Raw genomic sequence first — 18,291 nt, 5'->3', positions numbered from 1 at the left:
CTATTATGAATGAGTTATGAGTTCCTTTGATAGGAAGATCATCTAAACAAACAAACAAACAAACAAACAAACAAACAAACAAACAAACAAACCTCAATATATGTGTCAAACATGACCCAGAAATGCGTCACAGTGCCTATATATAGAATCCGAGTTAAGAAAAAAAATCCATTTGTTAAAACCACTCTCCGGGTCAGCCTATGACCCTAAATGGATCAAGGCCCTCCGCCTTGGGACCCGGAATGTGGTCAATTCTGTGTACCCCCAGTGAATCTCGTCAGGTTCCGCGTGAACGTGAACGTGAACGTGAACGTTGGAAAAATGTGTCGTTAAAATTTAACAATTTAAGCATAAATGTGAAGTTATCATTTTTCACGTCAGGGGTACGAATGTGCGCGCAGACGTTATTACGTTAGCGTGCAATAAGCCGGCCTAAAGTGGCGACGTCCACGTTCACGTTCACTTTTTGCTCGCGTAACGTGCAGCTAAACTCGCTATTATTGTTATAATTACGCAGATGGTGACGTAACATGACGTCATTGATATCGATATGGACTATAGGGTCACTTCCACTTAGCTAGAATATTATGGATTAAAAGTTAATATTAATTGGCAAAGAGTTCGTAATTGGTTTTCCTCACCCTTTGTTGACCTAAACATAAAAGGCATGCTTGTGATGTCATTTTGCTCTCAACATGTCACTGGTGGAAAAGCCTGCGGTTCAGCCTACGTATTCAGTGGCTACAAAATATTGGGCAATTTCAATTTACCACAATAATTCAGCGAATATCCAGAAAGTACGTTATTGAGGCGAGCATCTATACATCAAATACATTGTTTGTTTGGATGCTCGTTTGGATGTTTGTTTGTTGTGGTTTTTTGGTTGTAGTTGGGTTTGTTGGTTAAGTGTGCTTGTTAAATATTTATTGTTTTTGTTTTATCTAATTTTAGTTCTAATAACGTCTCTTTTGACTTTCGCTTTAAATTTTCAATTTTTCTTGTGTATAAATTTTCACCTGTGCTTTTTAAAATGTTTATATAAAAATGTAAATCTGTATTTTAATTCAGTCTCTGGACTGCGACAAGCAGTTAATTTTTTATAATAAACCAATAATAATAATAAAAATAATTTAAAAAAGGTTGTTTTACCATGAAACTCTGGAGCAAATTCGGGTGCGGACCTTTCGTCATATTGCGATTAATTGTGATTTAAATTAAGAATGTTTTTCACTTGAACGTTTCAAGTCAATGTTGTGTAGGCCTATATACGTGTCAAACTTTTGCCGTTTTATTGTCATATTTCTTTCCTAGTATTTTCTACTATTTATCTACTCTTAGAGTATTAATGAATTGGTGTCTCATTTCTCACTGCAAAGATAGAACGAACCCTCTCGTTAAAGTGAAATTAATCATTAGGCCTAATACTTGCAAATAGCGGAACAGTGCTCCTAGGTTATGATCCCACAGTTAAACTAAAACTACACCACGCAAAGTTCAGCTGACCTCTAAGATCGACTTTGGTCAGCAAATCTCTAGATAATATTTGACTTTATGTACCAGCCAAGTAAGTTTCTCTTTTCTAAATTTTAATTTGACTGGGAGTTAGTCGGTACTGAAATGCTTATTAATTTACAATATTCTTTTGCAAAGTCAGCTTTTGGAATGGTATTTGGTACTATCATTGCGTCATAATGTGTGTTGGAAACAAAGTTCATATCGCGGTTTGCAACTTGAAAGAAGGCCATGACAACATTGTTATAGTTATCGATCATTCTGTAAAGTATGTTTGGGACCATGTGATTACATGGAAATATATATATTTATAATCTACATCCATGGTGTGACATTCACACAAAATAGTCCCTACAGGATTACTGTTCGTCGAATTATAACTGTATGCTGAGACATTTTTTTATTTTATTTTTTATTTTTATAGATTGCATCAGAAAATGCCCATGATTCAGCAAATGTTAAACCACTGCGCAATTTCACATCTCTGTCTGAAGATCGTCACATCTTAGAAGAAGAAAGTTATCTCTCTATGGGCAACAACCCATCTGGCAATCTTAGTGGAAATAGCTACAAGGTATGGAAAAGCATGTTACTCAGGAATCAAGTCCTTGAAGAAACCTGCGACCAAATGAGGCGTCCGTTCGCGGCGGGGCAAGCTCCGAGTCACCTCCTTGTTGACGACCGCAACAAGTACATCTTCTGTGAGGTCCGTAAGGTGTCGTCTATGGCCTGGCGTAAAGTCTTAGACACCATGGCCTTGGCTGGTCCACCAACCGGAGGATTGAAGGCAGGGGACCGGCTTCGTCGCCTCGGCACGTACTCGAAACAGGACAGAGAATACCGCCTGCGTCACTACACCAAGTTCATGTTTGTCCGGGAGCCCATGTTGAGAGCGTTCTCCGGATGGCGTGAGAAGTTCGTAGACGGTCCACAGCGCCACGCCTACCAAACCATCTGGGGTCCCCAAATTAAACGTTCCCGACTCTCCCGACAAAATACCTCATTTTCTTCTCAAGGACAACGTGGAGAAGCTAGAAGTAGTATCAGCTTCGCTGACTTTGTTGGTTACATCACCGGGCCAGTCCCTTCACCGTTGCAGCAAGATATGCACTGGCAGTCGTACCTCCCCCGGTGTCGCCCTTGTCGTGTCCGCTACGATCTCATCGGGCATTATGAGACTTTGGGCCCCGACGCTGAAGCCATTCTTGGGGTCATTTCTCCATCAGGCCGTTCCAACAACAACACTGTAATGTTTCCTCCCATACGCTCCTCAAGAACACCAAAGTTAGCCAAAAGGGAGTTTTTAAAATTGAAGTATGAAGATTTGTTGAAATTAGCAAGACTTTATGAGTTAGATTATAAACTGTTTGGCTACTCATTGGAGCAGTTCATAAAATGGTTAGAAGCTACAGTGGCCGATAGTGAGGACACGTGACTGACATGTCCATGGTTCGCAGCTTAAGAAAAATGATGTGCCGGGTACCAGCACACAAATTAAAACAGGATTTCGTTTAAACCTGGTCAGAGGTGTGGGTTTTATCACATTATATCAATATATGGTTTGTTTGGGTTTTTAAATATTGCTTCTATAATTAGGCATATGTATTCATATTTTGTTTTGTTTGTTTTTCAGTTGTTACAGAAACACTAACTTGGGTAAAGCCCAGCCTCTATTTATTAGCAATATCAAAGTTTCATACATTTTAAGGTAATTTCGTATGCGGTGATTTCGACGGTTCCAAACTAGACTGTTTAACATAATTCTCCACATTGTAAAAAATATATAAAAATGTGTTTTGTGTGCATTTTAAAGAGCTACCATTAAAGACACTCATTGTTTGTGTGCTTTTGGGCTGTAGAAAGCCTTTGTCATAAACTCAGTATTGTTTGTAAGGTATTTTAAAAGTACCGAACTTATTGATTCATGAACTTCCCTTGAGAGTGTGTTTTTGTGTAATTTGATGACACGACACGGTCCGCTTTTATTTGAGTAACTACAGCCTTCAAGTTACTCCACAAAATGGCGGACCGCATCCGCTGAGACGCACTTAGTGAGTTTTAAATTACTCATCATCACTCAGTACAACACATTGCGGGTGTTTTAGTGAATGAAATCTCTTGAAAAGGATAAGTAGAAACAGCAACATTTTTAGAGACTGTGTCCCTTTAACATGCATTTCGGAGGCAATGACATTCAAGCATGGGAAAACAATTTTATTGTCTGATTTGATGCGTCTTTAAAAAAATAACCCATGCCGCATGACATTTTGTTGTTTTGGATCATATTACCACAATTGTAATACAATGAACTCGGAGCAAGGTTGTTTCATTTTTTCCTGGTAAGCTAAAAGTTTTTTTTACTTAAAACATATGTTTTTACGATTAAGTGTTTTACTAACATTCGGCCGACCATGCCAACCAAGGCGGTTTGTTTATCAACAAAAGAAAGGTATGTAGCTAGTTCACCAGACCCAAGCTCTGGGGCCGATTTCACTAACGTCTTTGTTTGCAAACATCGCTAACACACTTGCGATAAACCTCAAATCCATCGCAATTGCGATGTCGCTAATTCTGCGTTTCACTAAAGTCATCGCAATTGCGATGACGTTAAAAGGGAAATAAAGTTTTTGTACGAGGCTAAAAGTAGTGACCTTTGACATCCCGCAACAAATCGTCGGTCGTCGCTCGAAATGAAATGGCATTGTGCAGTTTATATGTAAATCGTTGTCATGTTGGTGCACACCGTTTGTGGACGATGTTTAGGCATTCATTTACAAAGGGTTAAAGCATTTATAGGCCTATGGCCTCTATTATAATTTTAGATTTTAACAGTTTTCGTAAATCTGTTGTAACGGTGGGATTGATGAAAATTCTGACATAATCTGTATAATAATACCATGGAGGAAGAAATAATACTAAGCTTCACACTGTCAATTTGCCAATACATTACACATTATTTTTTCTAAAAATGATGGTTAAAAATTAATAATCGAACCCATATAGTATCTCCTTTTTACCGATATTAAGGGGCTCTTTGCTGCAGTTGCGTCGCTGATAGTTGTCATCGGCAATCTGAGTCTACCAGGTAAAAGACCACAAGACTAAAATAATGTAGCGCCACTCATTTTGCTCTAAATCACGGGCAATTTATACGTCAAAATGTACACCGCTACAACTATAAGCACGTAATGGCGCAATGTATTAAAGTTTGCGATGACCTTTAACTTTGCGAACACTAACATGTCATCGCAAGATTGTCATCGCTAAATAAAACTTTGCGACGAGTATATTCATCGTTAAGTTTTAGTGAAATCGTCGGCTAAAAATCCATCGCTAAGTTGCGATGGATTTTAGATTTAGCGATCGATTTCGGCGTTTGCGATGACCAAAACGCGTTAGTAAAATCGACCCCTGGTACGTACTCTGACATCAACAAATAATTTTTATTTAACGTCTTGTTACTCTACAAAATATCGCATTGAATTGGACTTTAAGATGTAAAACATTGTGTAATTGACGTCAATGAAGAAATTCTAAAATTATTAGTGGTGTTTTTTTCATCGTCTGTTATAGTTTTCAAAATGACACCTGTGAAAACAACTATAAGTGTTTCAGTGGGGAAACAAAATAATGTTTTGTCATGGATTTTGTTGAAAGTTTCGGTTATTATATGGCAATCGAAATAAGTTAAAGCCATTGGACCCTTTCGGTACAGAAACAAAAAAAGTTCACAGATTTACAAATAATTTACAGGGTTTACAGAAGGTAATGGTGAAAGACTTCTCTTGAAATATTAGTCCATGAAATGCTTTACTTTTTGAGAAAACGGTAAAACAATATAAATTCTCGTTAGCGAGAATTATGGATTTATTTTAAACACATGTCATGACACGGCGAAACGCGCGGAAACAAGAGTGGGTTTTCCCGTTATTTTCTCCTGACTCCGATGACCGATTGAGCCTAAATTTTCACAGGTTTGTTGTTTTATATATAAGTTGTGATACACGAAGTGTGGGACTTGGACAACACTGTTTACCGAAAGTGTCCAATGGCTTTAAGTATGGGTCTCCAAATTAGTGTAATGTTGATGGTGACGGCAGAAACACATCTTTTAGGGACCTGTATTGTTAAACAGTGAGCGTTCAGTAACTGTTTTCATTCCTGTAATATTTACCTTACAAATTATGATTAAGCTATTTATGTTATAATTAATGTGAAATAATTGCCAACTGATGGACTATAGAAAATATGTAATGTATACAATACATATTACAATTTAAATGTATTTGTTCAGTTTGTTATAGTTTATTTAGTTGTCATTACACAATCATTTGTCTTCGGTAATGTATACAGAAAAGATGGTGACTTTATGCAATTCTGAATTCTGAGTTCTGACCTATGCTACGATCGGAAAACTTCCCCAAGCGACAATCAGCATTCAACCCAGAACAAGTTTAGTAGTATAAATAATTTTATTTGTTGTTCATGTCAAAGACCAGTCTTCTCACTTGGTGTATCTCAACATAAAACAAATTAATATGCATAAACAAAAAAACTGTGAAAATTTGAGCTCAATTGGTCGTCGAAGTTGCAAGATATGATAATGAAAGAAAACAAAAACATCATTTTCACTCGAAGGTGTGTGCTTGATTTCGAGACCTCCAAATCTAATTCTGATGTCTCGAAATCAAATTCGTGGAAAATTACTTCTTTCACAAAAACTACGTTAATTCAGAGGGAGCCGTTCCTCACAATGTTTTATACTATCAACCTCTCCCCATTACTCGTTACCAATTAAGGTTTAATGCTAATAATTATGTTTTTCAACAGTAACATTCTCCTAGATTGTTTTCATCAACAATGTTTGATAACTCTTGAAAACATATAGGTAGGTCCTATCTTCTATAAACAAGTTCACTGACCGACATCCCTGTATTTTGTGAAACATATAACAACAGCTTAATAGACCGTAGGTTCTTTATGTCTGTGCCTTATGCACATGACGTCATTTCAGTAGGGCGCCCTCACTTAGAGGTCAAAAGGAGGTTGTTCATTGGCCAATCCTGTGCGCCGCGCGTACAAATCTGTGCGTTTCGATTGTTCGTCACCGTTTTCCCACTAAGATGGCCGCTGGATGACGTCAATGCATAAGGTCTATAGAACACAGTAAGGGTAGGCCGGTGTGGCGGTTTCAGTCTTCCGCCGTGTTCAGTTTTCCGGGTGATGTAGTCGGACATATCAAAACGCTGTTCGAACGGTTTTAGCTTTCCGGCGTGTTCAGTTTTCCGGGTGACCTGTCAGATACCGCCGCGAGTACCCTGGCGAGTACTGTAGTTCTCTCAGCAGTGACCCCCAAATTGTTTATATTACGATTCTTTTCTGTGTAGTCACATAATCTCTTGTCCCATCTTTACATGTATTCATTGGTACAACTTTAGGCAGGTCACACTCCGCTTGCATAAAAAACAACTCATACGATCCACGCGTTTGCCGCTAGTTGTACTCGACTCGTGGACGCCGCCATGACAGCTACCGGAGGGTAATGGATAACTCAATACGGCACTAAAAATGGACTACTTTCGCTTGCTGTGCGCAGGCATCGCATGACGTAATGCTACCGTATTTGGTCATTCGGAAAACTGAACACAGCGGAAAGTTGAAACCGCCACACCGGGATGCAAGTGTGTTTTTTTTGTAAATCAAAATTGCCACAGTCGTAGTAGTACTTTTCACCGGGGAAATTTTGTTCTTCTAATTCGAAAGTCTTTTGAGAATGGTTCTATACTACAGAAAAAAAGTTGCTGCCTTGAAAGTCAAAATCGGGATGACGTGTTTGCACCATACTTTACTATGATGACGTTAGTACGTTGGTATAATTATTTTATTCGGGGTGAACGAGGATACACAGAAGAGCAAGGATCTAACCTCTTTTCGAAATCACGGCTTTGGTTTCGGCTTTAGGCTCCGCGCGACTGTTTGAAGTGCCAACCGAAAGCACACGTTTTCAAAATAAATGTTGGCGCCTGAAGTCCTGTTCATGTGACACGAATGTTGACGTCACTCGTATACGGGACTGTTTTCGCAGCGAATGTTCCGCAGGGGTTGCCCTGAATACTAATCAACTGATGCAAATTATTTGCTGCTAATTTTGCTAACTTCAAATTTGTTTATCACATTCGCATTCACAGCAAGTATGAACGGGAACCTTGAGCCCTGTTCGCATTGGACTTAATTTTAAGTCCAATGCGAACAGCCCAGAAAGTTTTCTTCCCAGATAACTTACCCAACCCGAATGGATTTAACCGAGCCAAGCCAAAATCCGTGTTTCAAAAAGGGCCCATTGCCTCCCTGCCAAACATGCAATAATGAGTTCCGGTTTCCCCAATGTCGTGTTTAAAACATGCGCAGACACATTTACCGATTTCTTCATTCTTAGTTATTACAATGTGGAGTTAAGAAAAGGTCGTTTTGTTGATTTTCATTTAAAGTGACATTCATCATGCATGACCTTGAGGAAAATTATGACGTTTTCAAATTGAATCTGTAATAACACAAAAATGCACATTGTACCAAACGTTCGTGACAGAAACTAAGCAACATCATTTAACGGGCCTCAGTCTTCTTGTCCCAACTGTGGACTAAGCAAGGGGACATAGACCCCTAATCCAACCCCCTGCCGCTACCCCGTGACATCTCGCCCGCAGCTGCTGTCAGTATACCCATGCGTCTCCAAGGTCACGTACCCCGATAAATGATATTCAACAAGGAGAAAACCGAAAGGTCTGTGAACTGTGCCTCAAGAGGATTATATTCCTTGTTTTGGGGGAGTTTTTGAACTAATTTTCCCGCGGTTCCTTTTCATGTCTACCCGCGCGGAATGTTCCGAGGTAAGCTGAGACCCAGTGGCAGAGGAAATATTTAACTTCTTCAGTTCCATATCACTGCAGATAAACAAATTAGTTACCTCCCCCCCCCCCTTCGCTCCATCCATCTGAAAGATGAGAAGTAAAATATTCAAACTGACCGCAAAGATTTGAACTCATGCCACTTTTAATATATGCACCTATCCTTTTTTTCTGACGGAACAAGTTTAATGCATTTTCTGAATTAAAAATAAACACATCTTGAAACCACCATTTGAACATGTCTTCAATGATGACTACATTCTCCATAAAAACAACGAATACTTGTGATTGGTAAATGGTTATTTTTTAATGCTCGCATCTTCACGATGATTTTTCTTTCAGGGGACTGCACTAAAAAAATGAAGTTATGAAATCGAATGCTTGGCACACATTACATGTGCTTTTTTTAGTCATTTGCCGTAATGGCATATTTATTAATATTAATATTTAATAAAATATAAATAGGAATATTCTTTTATAATAATTATAACAGTGGGCTAATCAACCATACCAACAAAAACACATTTTGTTTTAATATTGTGGTCAGATGTGAAATCGAATGCCCCGCAGGGATATAGGTTCTACGTCGTCCAGATTACAAAATAACACAAACCCAAACAAAACAAAGTATTTTTTTCTTTTCATTAAAGAATCACTGTAAGAATTTAATAAACGTAGCTCCACAGCATGACATCGTATCTTGTAATTCAGGGGCGATATCGCAGTATATTGGAAGTAATCCATCACAGCTGTTGGGAATCTAACTTGTAGACCATTTTGCTTGTCGAGAGACACTCTGCTATATCATTGGAGGAGAACCTACTTGCAGAAATGTAACACATATAAAAAGTGAAAATATTGACTGACATAAAAGCAATGACCATTTTGCGTGAGCTGTATTAATTTGATGCCGAGAGACCCTCTACTATATTGGAAGAGATCTTATTTGCAGAAATGTAACAGATATGAAACATGAACATAGACTGAAATACAATGACCATTTTGCTTGAGCTGTATAATTATGTACGGTGTGATGTCAAATTGAAGGAGGCCTAACTTGGAGAAATGTAGTAAATATAAAAAGCGAACATAGACTGTTTCCCTATAGGGAAAGAGCAATGATCATAGCCGTTGGCCTTTAAAGACAGTGGACACTATTGGTAATTACTTAAAAAAAGTAAGGTACGGTATTTTTACTGTGATGTTAAGACCCTCTGCTGTTGGAAGAGACCCAACTTGCAGAAATGCAACAGATTATACAAACAGGAACTTCAAACATGACAAAAGCAGTGATCAATTTGCTTTACGCTGTATGTTCGATATTTGTATGGAGTACTCTGTGATGTTGTGGGGCTATATTGGAGGATACCCAACTTGCAGAAATGCAACCGATATAAAAAGTGAGCCCAGACTGAGTCTCTATGAAAAAAAGCAATTATCATCTTGTTTTGCTTGAGCTGTAAATAATGTACGGTTCTGTATGGATGTTGAGACCCTCAGTTGAAAGGAGGCCCAAACTTGCAGAAATGCAACCGATATAAAAAGTGAACATAGACTGAGTCTCTTTGACAAAGGAAAGATCATTATTTTTTGATTGAGCTGTATGTTATACGGTACTTACTGTGATGTTAATACACCCGCTGCTGTATTGGAAGATACCCAACTAGCAGAAATGCATGCAGATACAAAAAGTGACATCAAACCTCACTATGACAAAAGCAATGGTCCTTTAGCTTTTGTACCGTAGTTGTTTTTTTGTATGCAAGTTCACCCCAACAAAGCCAAAAACGTGTCTTGGTCTGTAAATTAGCTAGTTCAATTAAATTAAGGTTCAATTGACTTGTAAATTAAATAATCAACATATATATGAACGTTTAAATTAGGTAAGGGCCTACCTCGTAAAACTGTGTAAATTAACTAATCAAAATAATGAATTTTAATTAGGTAAGGGCTTACCGTGCAAAACTGAACTTTGGATCTGGGAATAGCCATCGTGGTGTCGTAATTTTTTTTTATTTTTACATATCGGGAATTAATTTGATTTAATTTGTTTTCGATTTTTCGTTTCTAAAGAAAACTTCCCTACAAATGGGGTAGGCCTATAGTCAAGGTAGGCATATTAAACACACATGGCACTTTTGGTATTGTCAAAGACATTCTCACTTGCTGTATCTCAACATAAAATAACACCTGTGAAAATTTGAGCTCAATCGGTCATCTAAGTTGCGAGATAATAATGAAAGAAAAACAACCCTTGTCACACGAAGTTGTGTGCAGCTTGATTTCGACACCTCTAAATCTGAGGTCTCGAAATCAAATTCGTTTAAAATTTACTTTTTTCTCAAAAACTACGTCACTTCAGAGGGAGCCGTTTCTCACAATATTTTATACGACCAACCTCTCCCCATTGACGCAAGTAAGGTTTTATGCTAATAATGATTTTGAGTAATTACCAAGAGTGTCCACTGCCTTTAAGAATGAAAAAAAAACTTACAATAACGTACAAAATTATTGCTGAGGGTAGCACAAACAACCCTGATTACATCTTGGTCCTCTGAGGGAAAACAGAATGGGGTACAGTCAACACACCATGCGAGGACGAAACAGTAAAATTGAAGGACTAAACAACAAAATGCAGCAGCACAAGAATAGTTAAAATAGATAAATAGATATAAACGTTTATTCAATGTTTCAAATAGTGTATAATACAGAGTAATATGGACAAAATAAAAGTAAATATAAAATATATTAAAAGATGAAACAATAAACAAAAGGCAACATCTAGGTCCGGGGAGAAGCACAGCTTTTGTTCCCCAGCCTATGAACAGACAAACCCAAAAAACAGACAGACATTAAAAATACAGGACAAAACTAACAGGACAAAATTGACAGGTGTAAGACAGAAAATAAAGCCGTTACAATTTCTACATACAAAAATAACATCAGAATCTTAGTATTCATTAAGAAAACGAGTTTTAAGTTGAGAGAGTACGCAATGATTTAAAAGAGTCATCCAGACTATTCCAAAATAAAGTGCCACGCTGGACAACACCATTTTTAGACAACGAGGTTCTACGATATAGTTAACATACAGATTTTTCCTAGCAGCGCTCCGGGTATAATAGGAGTGGATGTTTGAGGTTAGTGTAAAACTGGAGTTGAAACAAGCAGGTTAAAGATTATTCATATATTTATACATAAACTTTCCTAAGTTAAGATGATAAAGAGATGGAGTAAAAATTAACTTGCAGTTTCGTATATATAAAAAAAATTCTTTTGGCGAATCAGACTAAATGCAGCTTAATGGAGGCCATGGATGCATGGTCAATGTCGTAACTTCCCTTTGAGCTATGTTCGGCCCGGACTTAGGGTGGGAATGTGTTTGTCTGTAAAGGGTTTGTTGATTTGGATTTGTTCACGGGCGTTCAATGTCCCGAACGGTGTGGTTTCTGTTAACAGTCAACACTATACACTGCCCTCTTTTGAAAAAGTAGAGCAAGCCTAGCAGATGGCAACTACTTATTGCCTATGGAAGAAAGTTTTCGAAGAAGCCGAACACCGAACCGAAAGGGGTTTCTTAATCTAGGCCTCTGTATCTGTAGTCACGTTGTTGACATTGTTTGTGGATGATAATAATTATTCACAACTTGATTGAACCACGCATTCTTGTAATTCATTCATTTTTCAATCGATAAAAGTCCTTATGAAAATTAGAGAATGCGAGTACTGGGTAGACCTCACTGCCCTTGAGTGAATTTGTAAAAAAAAAAATAAAAAAAAAATAGAGACGTAGTTCTTATGAAAGTGGGAAAATGCGGGTAGGCCTATATACCTTTGAGTGAAATAGGGAAGGTACACGTTTGGTAATTGTCAAAGACAGTCTTCTCATTTGGTGTATCCCATCATAACCATAAAATAACAAGCCTGGCTGTGAAAATTTGGCCTCATTCGGTCATCGAACTTGCGAGAAAATGATGAAAGAAAAAACACCCTTGTTGACAAATTTGTGTGCTTTCAGGAAAGACTTCCAGCTAGAAGTCTTTTGTTGTTTTAGTGAGAAATTACCTCTTCTCAACAACTACGTTACTTCAGAGGGAGTTGTTTCCCACAATGTTGTATACTATGTTGTAACAGCTCTCCAATGCTCGTACCAAGTCAGTTTTTAAGTTAGTATTTGTTTTGAGTAATTACCAAACGTGTACCGTCCCTTTACAAAATGTATAAAAAAATAGACGTATTCCTTATGAAGGTGGAAAAAATGCGGGTAGGCCTATACCATTGAGTGAAATCTGTCAACAACAAAAATAGTTGACGTAACATTTCAAAATAAATCACAATAGATGCACACTGTGAGAACATTAGTTTATGATATTCAATCAAAAGAGCATTGAGTTTGACCTTCTTTTGACTGGCGCAAAAAAGAAAATCGCTCTTTAATTGCAAAATATTTTGCAAACCAAGTTGCTGTTCAAAAGACATTGTTCAAAATTCGCTCTGAAAGAATATAAAATGTTTGTATTTTTACAATTTTACGTGAGATTAGGGACTTTATTGATCTTTTTCTTCACTTTCATGGGTGGAGGACTGCATCAAGGCAATTTGAAAACTAGTCCATCACAACTAGTTTGAGCTTGGAGTCCCTCAGAAATTTAACAGCTGAGAGGCCGCGCGGTCACCAAGTCGCCATGATTGTAATTTCAGGTCATTATCATTAGGTAAGAGTAAATATGATTTTGTAAATTTGTAAGAATGGAATGTGAACTTTGCATTTTATCTGTGTGCGTGGGTGTGTTGGAGGGGGGGGGGGGGTGTTATTAAAAACCATTGGAAAATAATCAAAGTTCCCCTCCGCCTTAACGAACTTTGCCAGATGAAACTTCTCCATGTTACACAGACAATGCGCAAAATGTATGCTGCTGATCGATGGACTGAGTGAATCTCAAGTCACCGACATAAAAATCTCTTTTTGATTTCTAATTTAACTAGCATTGTCATTCGATACCGAATTGTTTTTCTCTTGTAATTAATTGTAAGCTTATAAAGGCCTACATAATAGTTATGCCTAACTTCCTTTAATATAGCAGTCGGTAGATTAATTTCATAAATCAAATCTATAAAAGTTAATATCAAAATCAACTTTGCCCCAAACCTGACATCACTGACTCTAGAACATAATATACCACTCAGCTATTTCTATTGTTAGACCTTTAGTAAACATAGAGCTTGTTCGAGTGATGATGAACGATCCCTTTTGAAAAATCAGATATGGGCCATTATTTTTTTACTTTTGTATTGATAAACAAACCGCGCTGGATGGCTGGGACCAAAATGTCATTGACTGGCAGTAAATGCTGCTAAGCAAATTTCTCTACAGAAAAAATGGGCACCAGTTGCAACAATGTGAAACTTTGGCTGGTTATAACCTGGGGTCAATTTCATAGAGCTGCTTAAGCAAAAAATTCGCTTAAGCCCGAAAATAGCTCGCTTATTTTACACATGGTTACTGGTCAAAATAGTCATGCCATTTATACATTGAGTGGAGTCTTCCGGTAATCTGATTTTACTTGGCAAGGATTTTTTTGCTTAAGCAAAATTTTGTGTTTAAGCAGCTCTATGAAATTGTGCCCAGTTGCTGTGCTGAGCAAAGTGTTATGATTGCAGCCATGCATGCTTCATGAAATTGGACGGACCCTGGACGGCGTAGTTGGAAGTTCTCAGGGCCAAATTTCATAAAGCTCTAGCAAAAAAAACTGTTTGACAAAATTCTTTGCTCAGCAAAAAAAATTAAGTTGAACCACAGTCACCGTCAACCAACGTAAATTTAATGTAATTTTGGCTTACCTAGCTGCCTGTGGGTTCTATTTCTATTGTTACAAGCAATACTTTTATTTGCTTAAAGGCAGTGGACACTATTGGTAGTTACTCAAAATAATTATTGGCATAAAACCTTTCTTGGTGACGAGTAATGGGGAGAGGTTGACGATATAAAACATTGTTAGAAACGGCTCCCTCTGAAGTGCCATAGTTTTCGAGAAACAAGCAATTTTCCACGAATTTGATTTCGAGACCTCAGATTTAGAACTTGAGGTCTCGAAATCAACTATAATCGCACACAACTTCGTGTGACAAGGGTTGTTTTTCTTTCATTATTATCTTGCAACTTCGATGACTGATTGAGCTCAAATTTTCACAGGTTTGTTATTTTATGTATATGTTGAGATACACCTACCTCCATGGATACACCAACTGTGAAGGCTAGTCTTTGACAATTACCGATAGTGTCCACTGCCTTTAACAAGTTTTTGTGCTTACAGGCTTATGAAATTGGACCGTTGCCGAAGACATTATTATGACCCCCACGCTATTATTTTTTGCAGTTGGAGCCTAACAAAAAATGTCCAATGTGCAGGCAGTATGCAATAAAACACGCGATCAGAAAATACGCACGATGTCATGCAGAGCATGAAACGACGTGCGCAATGAACTTGAACCTGGAATTGAATCGAAACGGTCGGCCGGCTAAAAATAGTGTATGTATAATGCAATGTTTGTTTGCTGTTTATGTTGTGTCTGCACACACATGAGTATTTCTGCATTTCATTTTGCAACAACTTTAAATCTAATTCCCAGCGTTTGTGTGCAGAAACATTAGAAGCACTATTTGCAGGTAACATTGGAGATCATTTTACGTGCGGTAGAATCCTGCATTTGAGGCAACAATGTTCAGTGGAGGAGGAAAGCAGAGGAAAGATTCAGACGATCAGAAGCAAAATAGCCGCGAGTTGTCCAAATACCGCCGGGCTTCTACCGGGACAGCATCGTACGACAAATGGAAATTATATCGGCAAAGATCGGAGTCGACTCACGCTGGCAGGAATGTTATATCGAGGCTTGGAGGTAAATATATCATTTGACACATAGCGCAAGTTTGACAGTTAGTGATAACATGAAATGAAAATGCACTATGACTATTGTCAAAGAATTGTAAATATTGAAAGAGCAGAGCAGCGCGGTTACAGATCTCCCAGAATATGCTGTAGAGTAGGACACTGTATATGAACCGACCCTTGTTAATGTTGTTAAAAATGAATGTAGGACGAGTAGGAATGCCGGTTGTTTTTGTTTTTAACTGGAGCAGCAGGGAGACGGAGCAGGGGGACTCAATACACTCTCCAGCCAGCCAGCCAGCAGTAGGCTGGTACGTAGGGCCGGGTTCTCAGCTGAATGATGCAGAGCCAGAACTAAATAAAAGTCTTAAAAAGAATATATTCTCCTCCGTGTCCACATACATGTACATGGGCAGTAGACTCGGCTCAGGCTCTGTGTATAAATAAGGGAATCAATGTATGTGTGGTGAAGAGGTTTTCAACTAGTGGTTTAATCCCAACGAGGCCTGGTTCTTGACGTCGAGGTAAATTATCAAGAACCAGGCCTTGGCGGGTTTAAACCACTAGTTGAAAACCGATTCAACACACTTTGATTCCCATTCATAAATACCTTTTCGGTAAAAAAAACATCAACACTTTTTGGTCAAAAATAAAATAAATGCAAAAATTATAATTGTTCAATAACCCCTCCAGCTATGAAATGGTAAGGCCCTCCGCCGCCCTCGGGTAAACAACTATAAGGGAATGCTGTGCGCATCGCGCGTATCGCATGATGTGGCTCAACTGTCCCGGCCGTTGCTCTCGACTCGACCAATAGGAATGAAGAAACTGTCTTATAAGCACAGGTGCAAGCTCCCGTGTCACGCCCATGTTTCAACACTTTTAACTGGTCATAAACAAAGGTTTATACACACCCACGTGACGCTCTCTCCACCAAGAGGAATAGCGAAACTGTCTGAGGTATTTATGAGGTATTTCCTCACATGTTTAAAACTGACATTTCTTTGTTTTCTTTTGTTTATGCTTTGCTGACAATGATGTCAGATTAGGAAGATCCAGTGCACAGTAGTGTTTACTCAGGATACAGTTCAGTTGTGAGAAGTGCCATGACTTTGATAAAATTTACAATTTCTGTGCATTGACAGCCTGGTCCAATTTCAAGGCTCTGATAACCATTGGATTCTGAGTTAAGTCGTCCGGCAAAGCGCATACTCCTGCGGGGCGTCCATAAACGCAGAAATCCATTAAGCACTACAGTATGTAATTGGGTCTAGTTTGATTGATCACTTGATTGAGAGTGACACAGTAGAAACAAATACAACCAGGACAAGTTCTGGTGGCTGAGTCACCAGGGAGTAGGTGCAAGTCCTGGTCATGGGACTTTTGTCTCCCGGGGCAAATCACTAAAAACTTTGGTAATGACTCAAAAAAGAAATCAGGCCTAGCACTTAATATAAAGGGACACATTACCTTGGATTGGGCAATATAAAATGCATTTGAAAGCATTTTTTATGAAATAAATATACGCCCTTGGGGCGTGATAAAGCGCTACATAACCAAGTATTATTGTTATTTTTATATTAGAAACATGTTTTAACAAAATATGCATCACAGTTGCACGGTTTCCCTTTTACCATGAGCATGGTAAAAGGGAAAAAGCACTTTTACTTTACAAACTTGTCAAAAATGTGGTTCTTTTAAAAAAAAAGGTAAACCTTGAACCTTGAACAACTAGACTAAGTTTAAAGACTTTCCAAAATAAGGTGAGCCTGTCAATCATTAGCCCGAAGATGTGAATATTGCACTTTGCACTTCCAGGCTTGTGACACCAACCAGCCTTTAGAACTTGGCAGTTTACTATAAATGAAGGTCGGCCAGATGTACCTTTGACCTTAAATGCCATAATACGTGGTGTACGTGTAAAACACTTTTAACGCTTATAGTTTGTAGCATCACATCAGAAGTATGTGTGAACATCTATCCAATTCAAAGGCCATTGGGTTTGTTAGTCGATTGGGGATGATTTAACAAAGAACAACGACTGATTTTAACTGCAAACCAACAATCGTAGTTGCTAAAGTATAGTGTGATGTCACAATACAACTCACTATGATCATATTGACAATTTAGTCTTGCGATAATTTTGATTGCTTTTTGAAATCAGCCCCGCAGGACCCAATTCCATGACTTTGCTTCTGCCAATTGCTGCGCTTGTGATCACCGTTCTTTGCTTACACGGCAAACTCTAAAGGATTGACAAGGGAGTCATAGTTTTTTAACCAGAGCGCGATTAAAAACAGTCAATAACTTCCAAAACGCATATTGTACCTAGAAGCTGCTGTTGCTGGGGGATACATTGGTTGCTATGGGATAGTACATCAGTTGCTTCATGTGTAGTACCTTGTTTGCTGCGTGTATAGCGCGGTTTCTAGTAAAATAAATTAGACATCATGTGATGCGCTCTAAACCAATCAAAAGGCACAATATTTGCAAGGGGACGAGTGTTAATTAATATTTGCATAGCACAGTGGCACTCTACAAAATACACTAAAAAAAACGAAAATCCATAAATTTATGAAGTATTAAAAATAACAGCAAAACAAATTATCAACATCTCGTAGGCTAAAAACAATGTCTGAAATTTGGCCCTGTGAACTGAACTTACCAAAAAGTCAATCTTATCTAGACTTGGTTCAATTTGCTACATTATGCTACGTAGACCTTTTCGGAAATACCTATTGCGCAAGCGCTAACTGTTGAATGAGGTGCATTCTGGTCTTGTTATGGATCAAATTTGATCCCCAGCTAGACCAAAATGCACCTAATTCCATGCCTAACGCTCGTCAAGTATTTGCGAAACGGTCTATAATTGATACCTGAAGAACGCTGAGTGGGTCATTGTGCGTGCAGTTTCGTTGTGAGACCATTTTTATGGACTCGCATACGCCATTTTGTGTTTGCGCGTATGTCAAATTATTTTGCCAACA

General features: G+C 38.2%; 2 protein-coding genes across 4 annotated transcripts in view; both read left to right on the top strand.

The window, feature by feature from the left end:
* The first annotated feature begins 210 nt into the window (after positions 1-210).
* LOC117305259 (carbohydrate sulfotransferase 11-like) lies at positions 211-2,947 on the top strand. Its single transcript, XM_033790093.1, has 2 exons — positions 211-312; positions 1,937-2,947. The coding sequence occupies exons 1-2, from the start codon at positions 211-213 to the stop codon at positions 2,945-2,947; spliced, it is 1,113 nt and encodes a 370-aa protein (XP_033645984.1).
* Positions 2,948-14,946: 11,999 nt separating this feature from the next.
* LOC117303914 (6-phosphofructo-2-kinase/fructose-2,6-bisphosphatase 1-like) overlaps positions 14,947-18,291 on the top strand; it is a 47,081-nt gene continuing 43,736 nt past the window's right edge. For all 3 annotated transcript variants that reach the window (XM_033788375.1, XM_033788391.1, XM_033788383.1), the window contains exon 1: positions 14,947-15,314. In XM_033788375.1, the coding sequence (XP_033644266.1) occupies positions 15,137-15,314 (178 nt within the window). In that variant the 5' untranslated portion in view covers positions 14,947-15,136. The remainder of the gene's footprint in view (positions 15,315-18,291) is intronic.

This window comes from Asterias rubens, chromosome 2 (genome assembly GCF_902459465.1).
Source record: "Asterias rubens chromosome 2, eAstRub1.3, whole genome shotgun sequence".
Classification (NCBI taxonomy): Eukaryota; Metazoa; Echinodermata; class Asteroidea; order Forcipulatida; family Asteriidae; genus Asterias; species Asterias rubens.
This window is presented reverse-complemented; position numbering and strand designations above follow the sequence as displayed.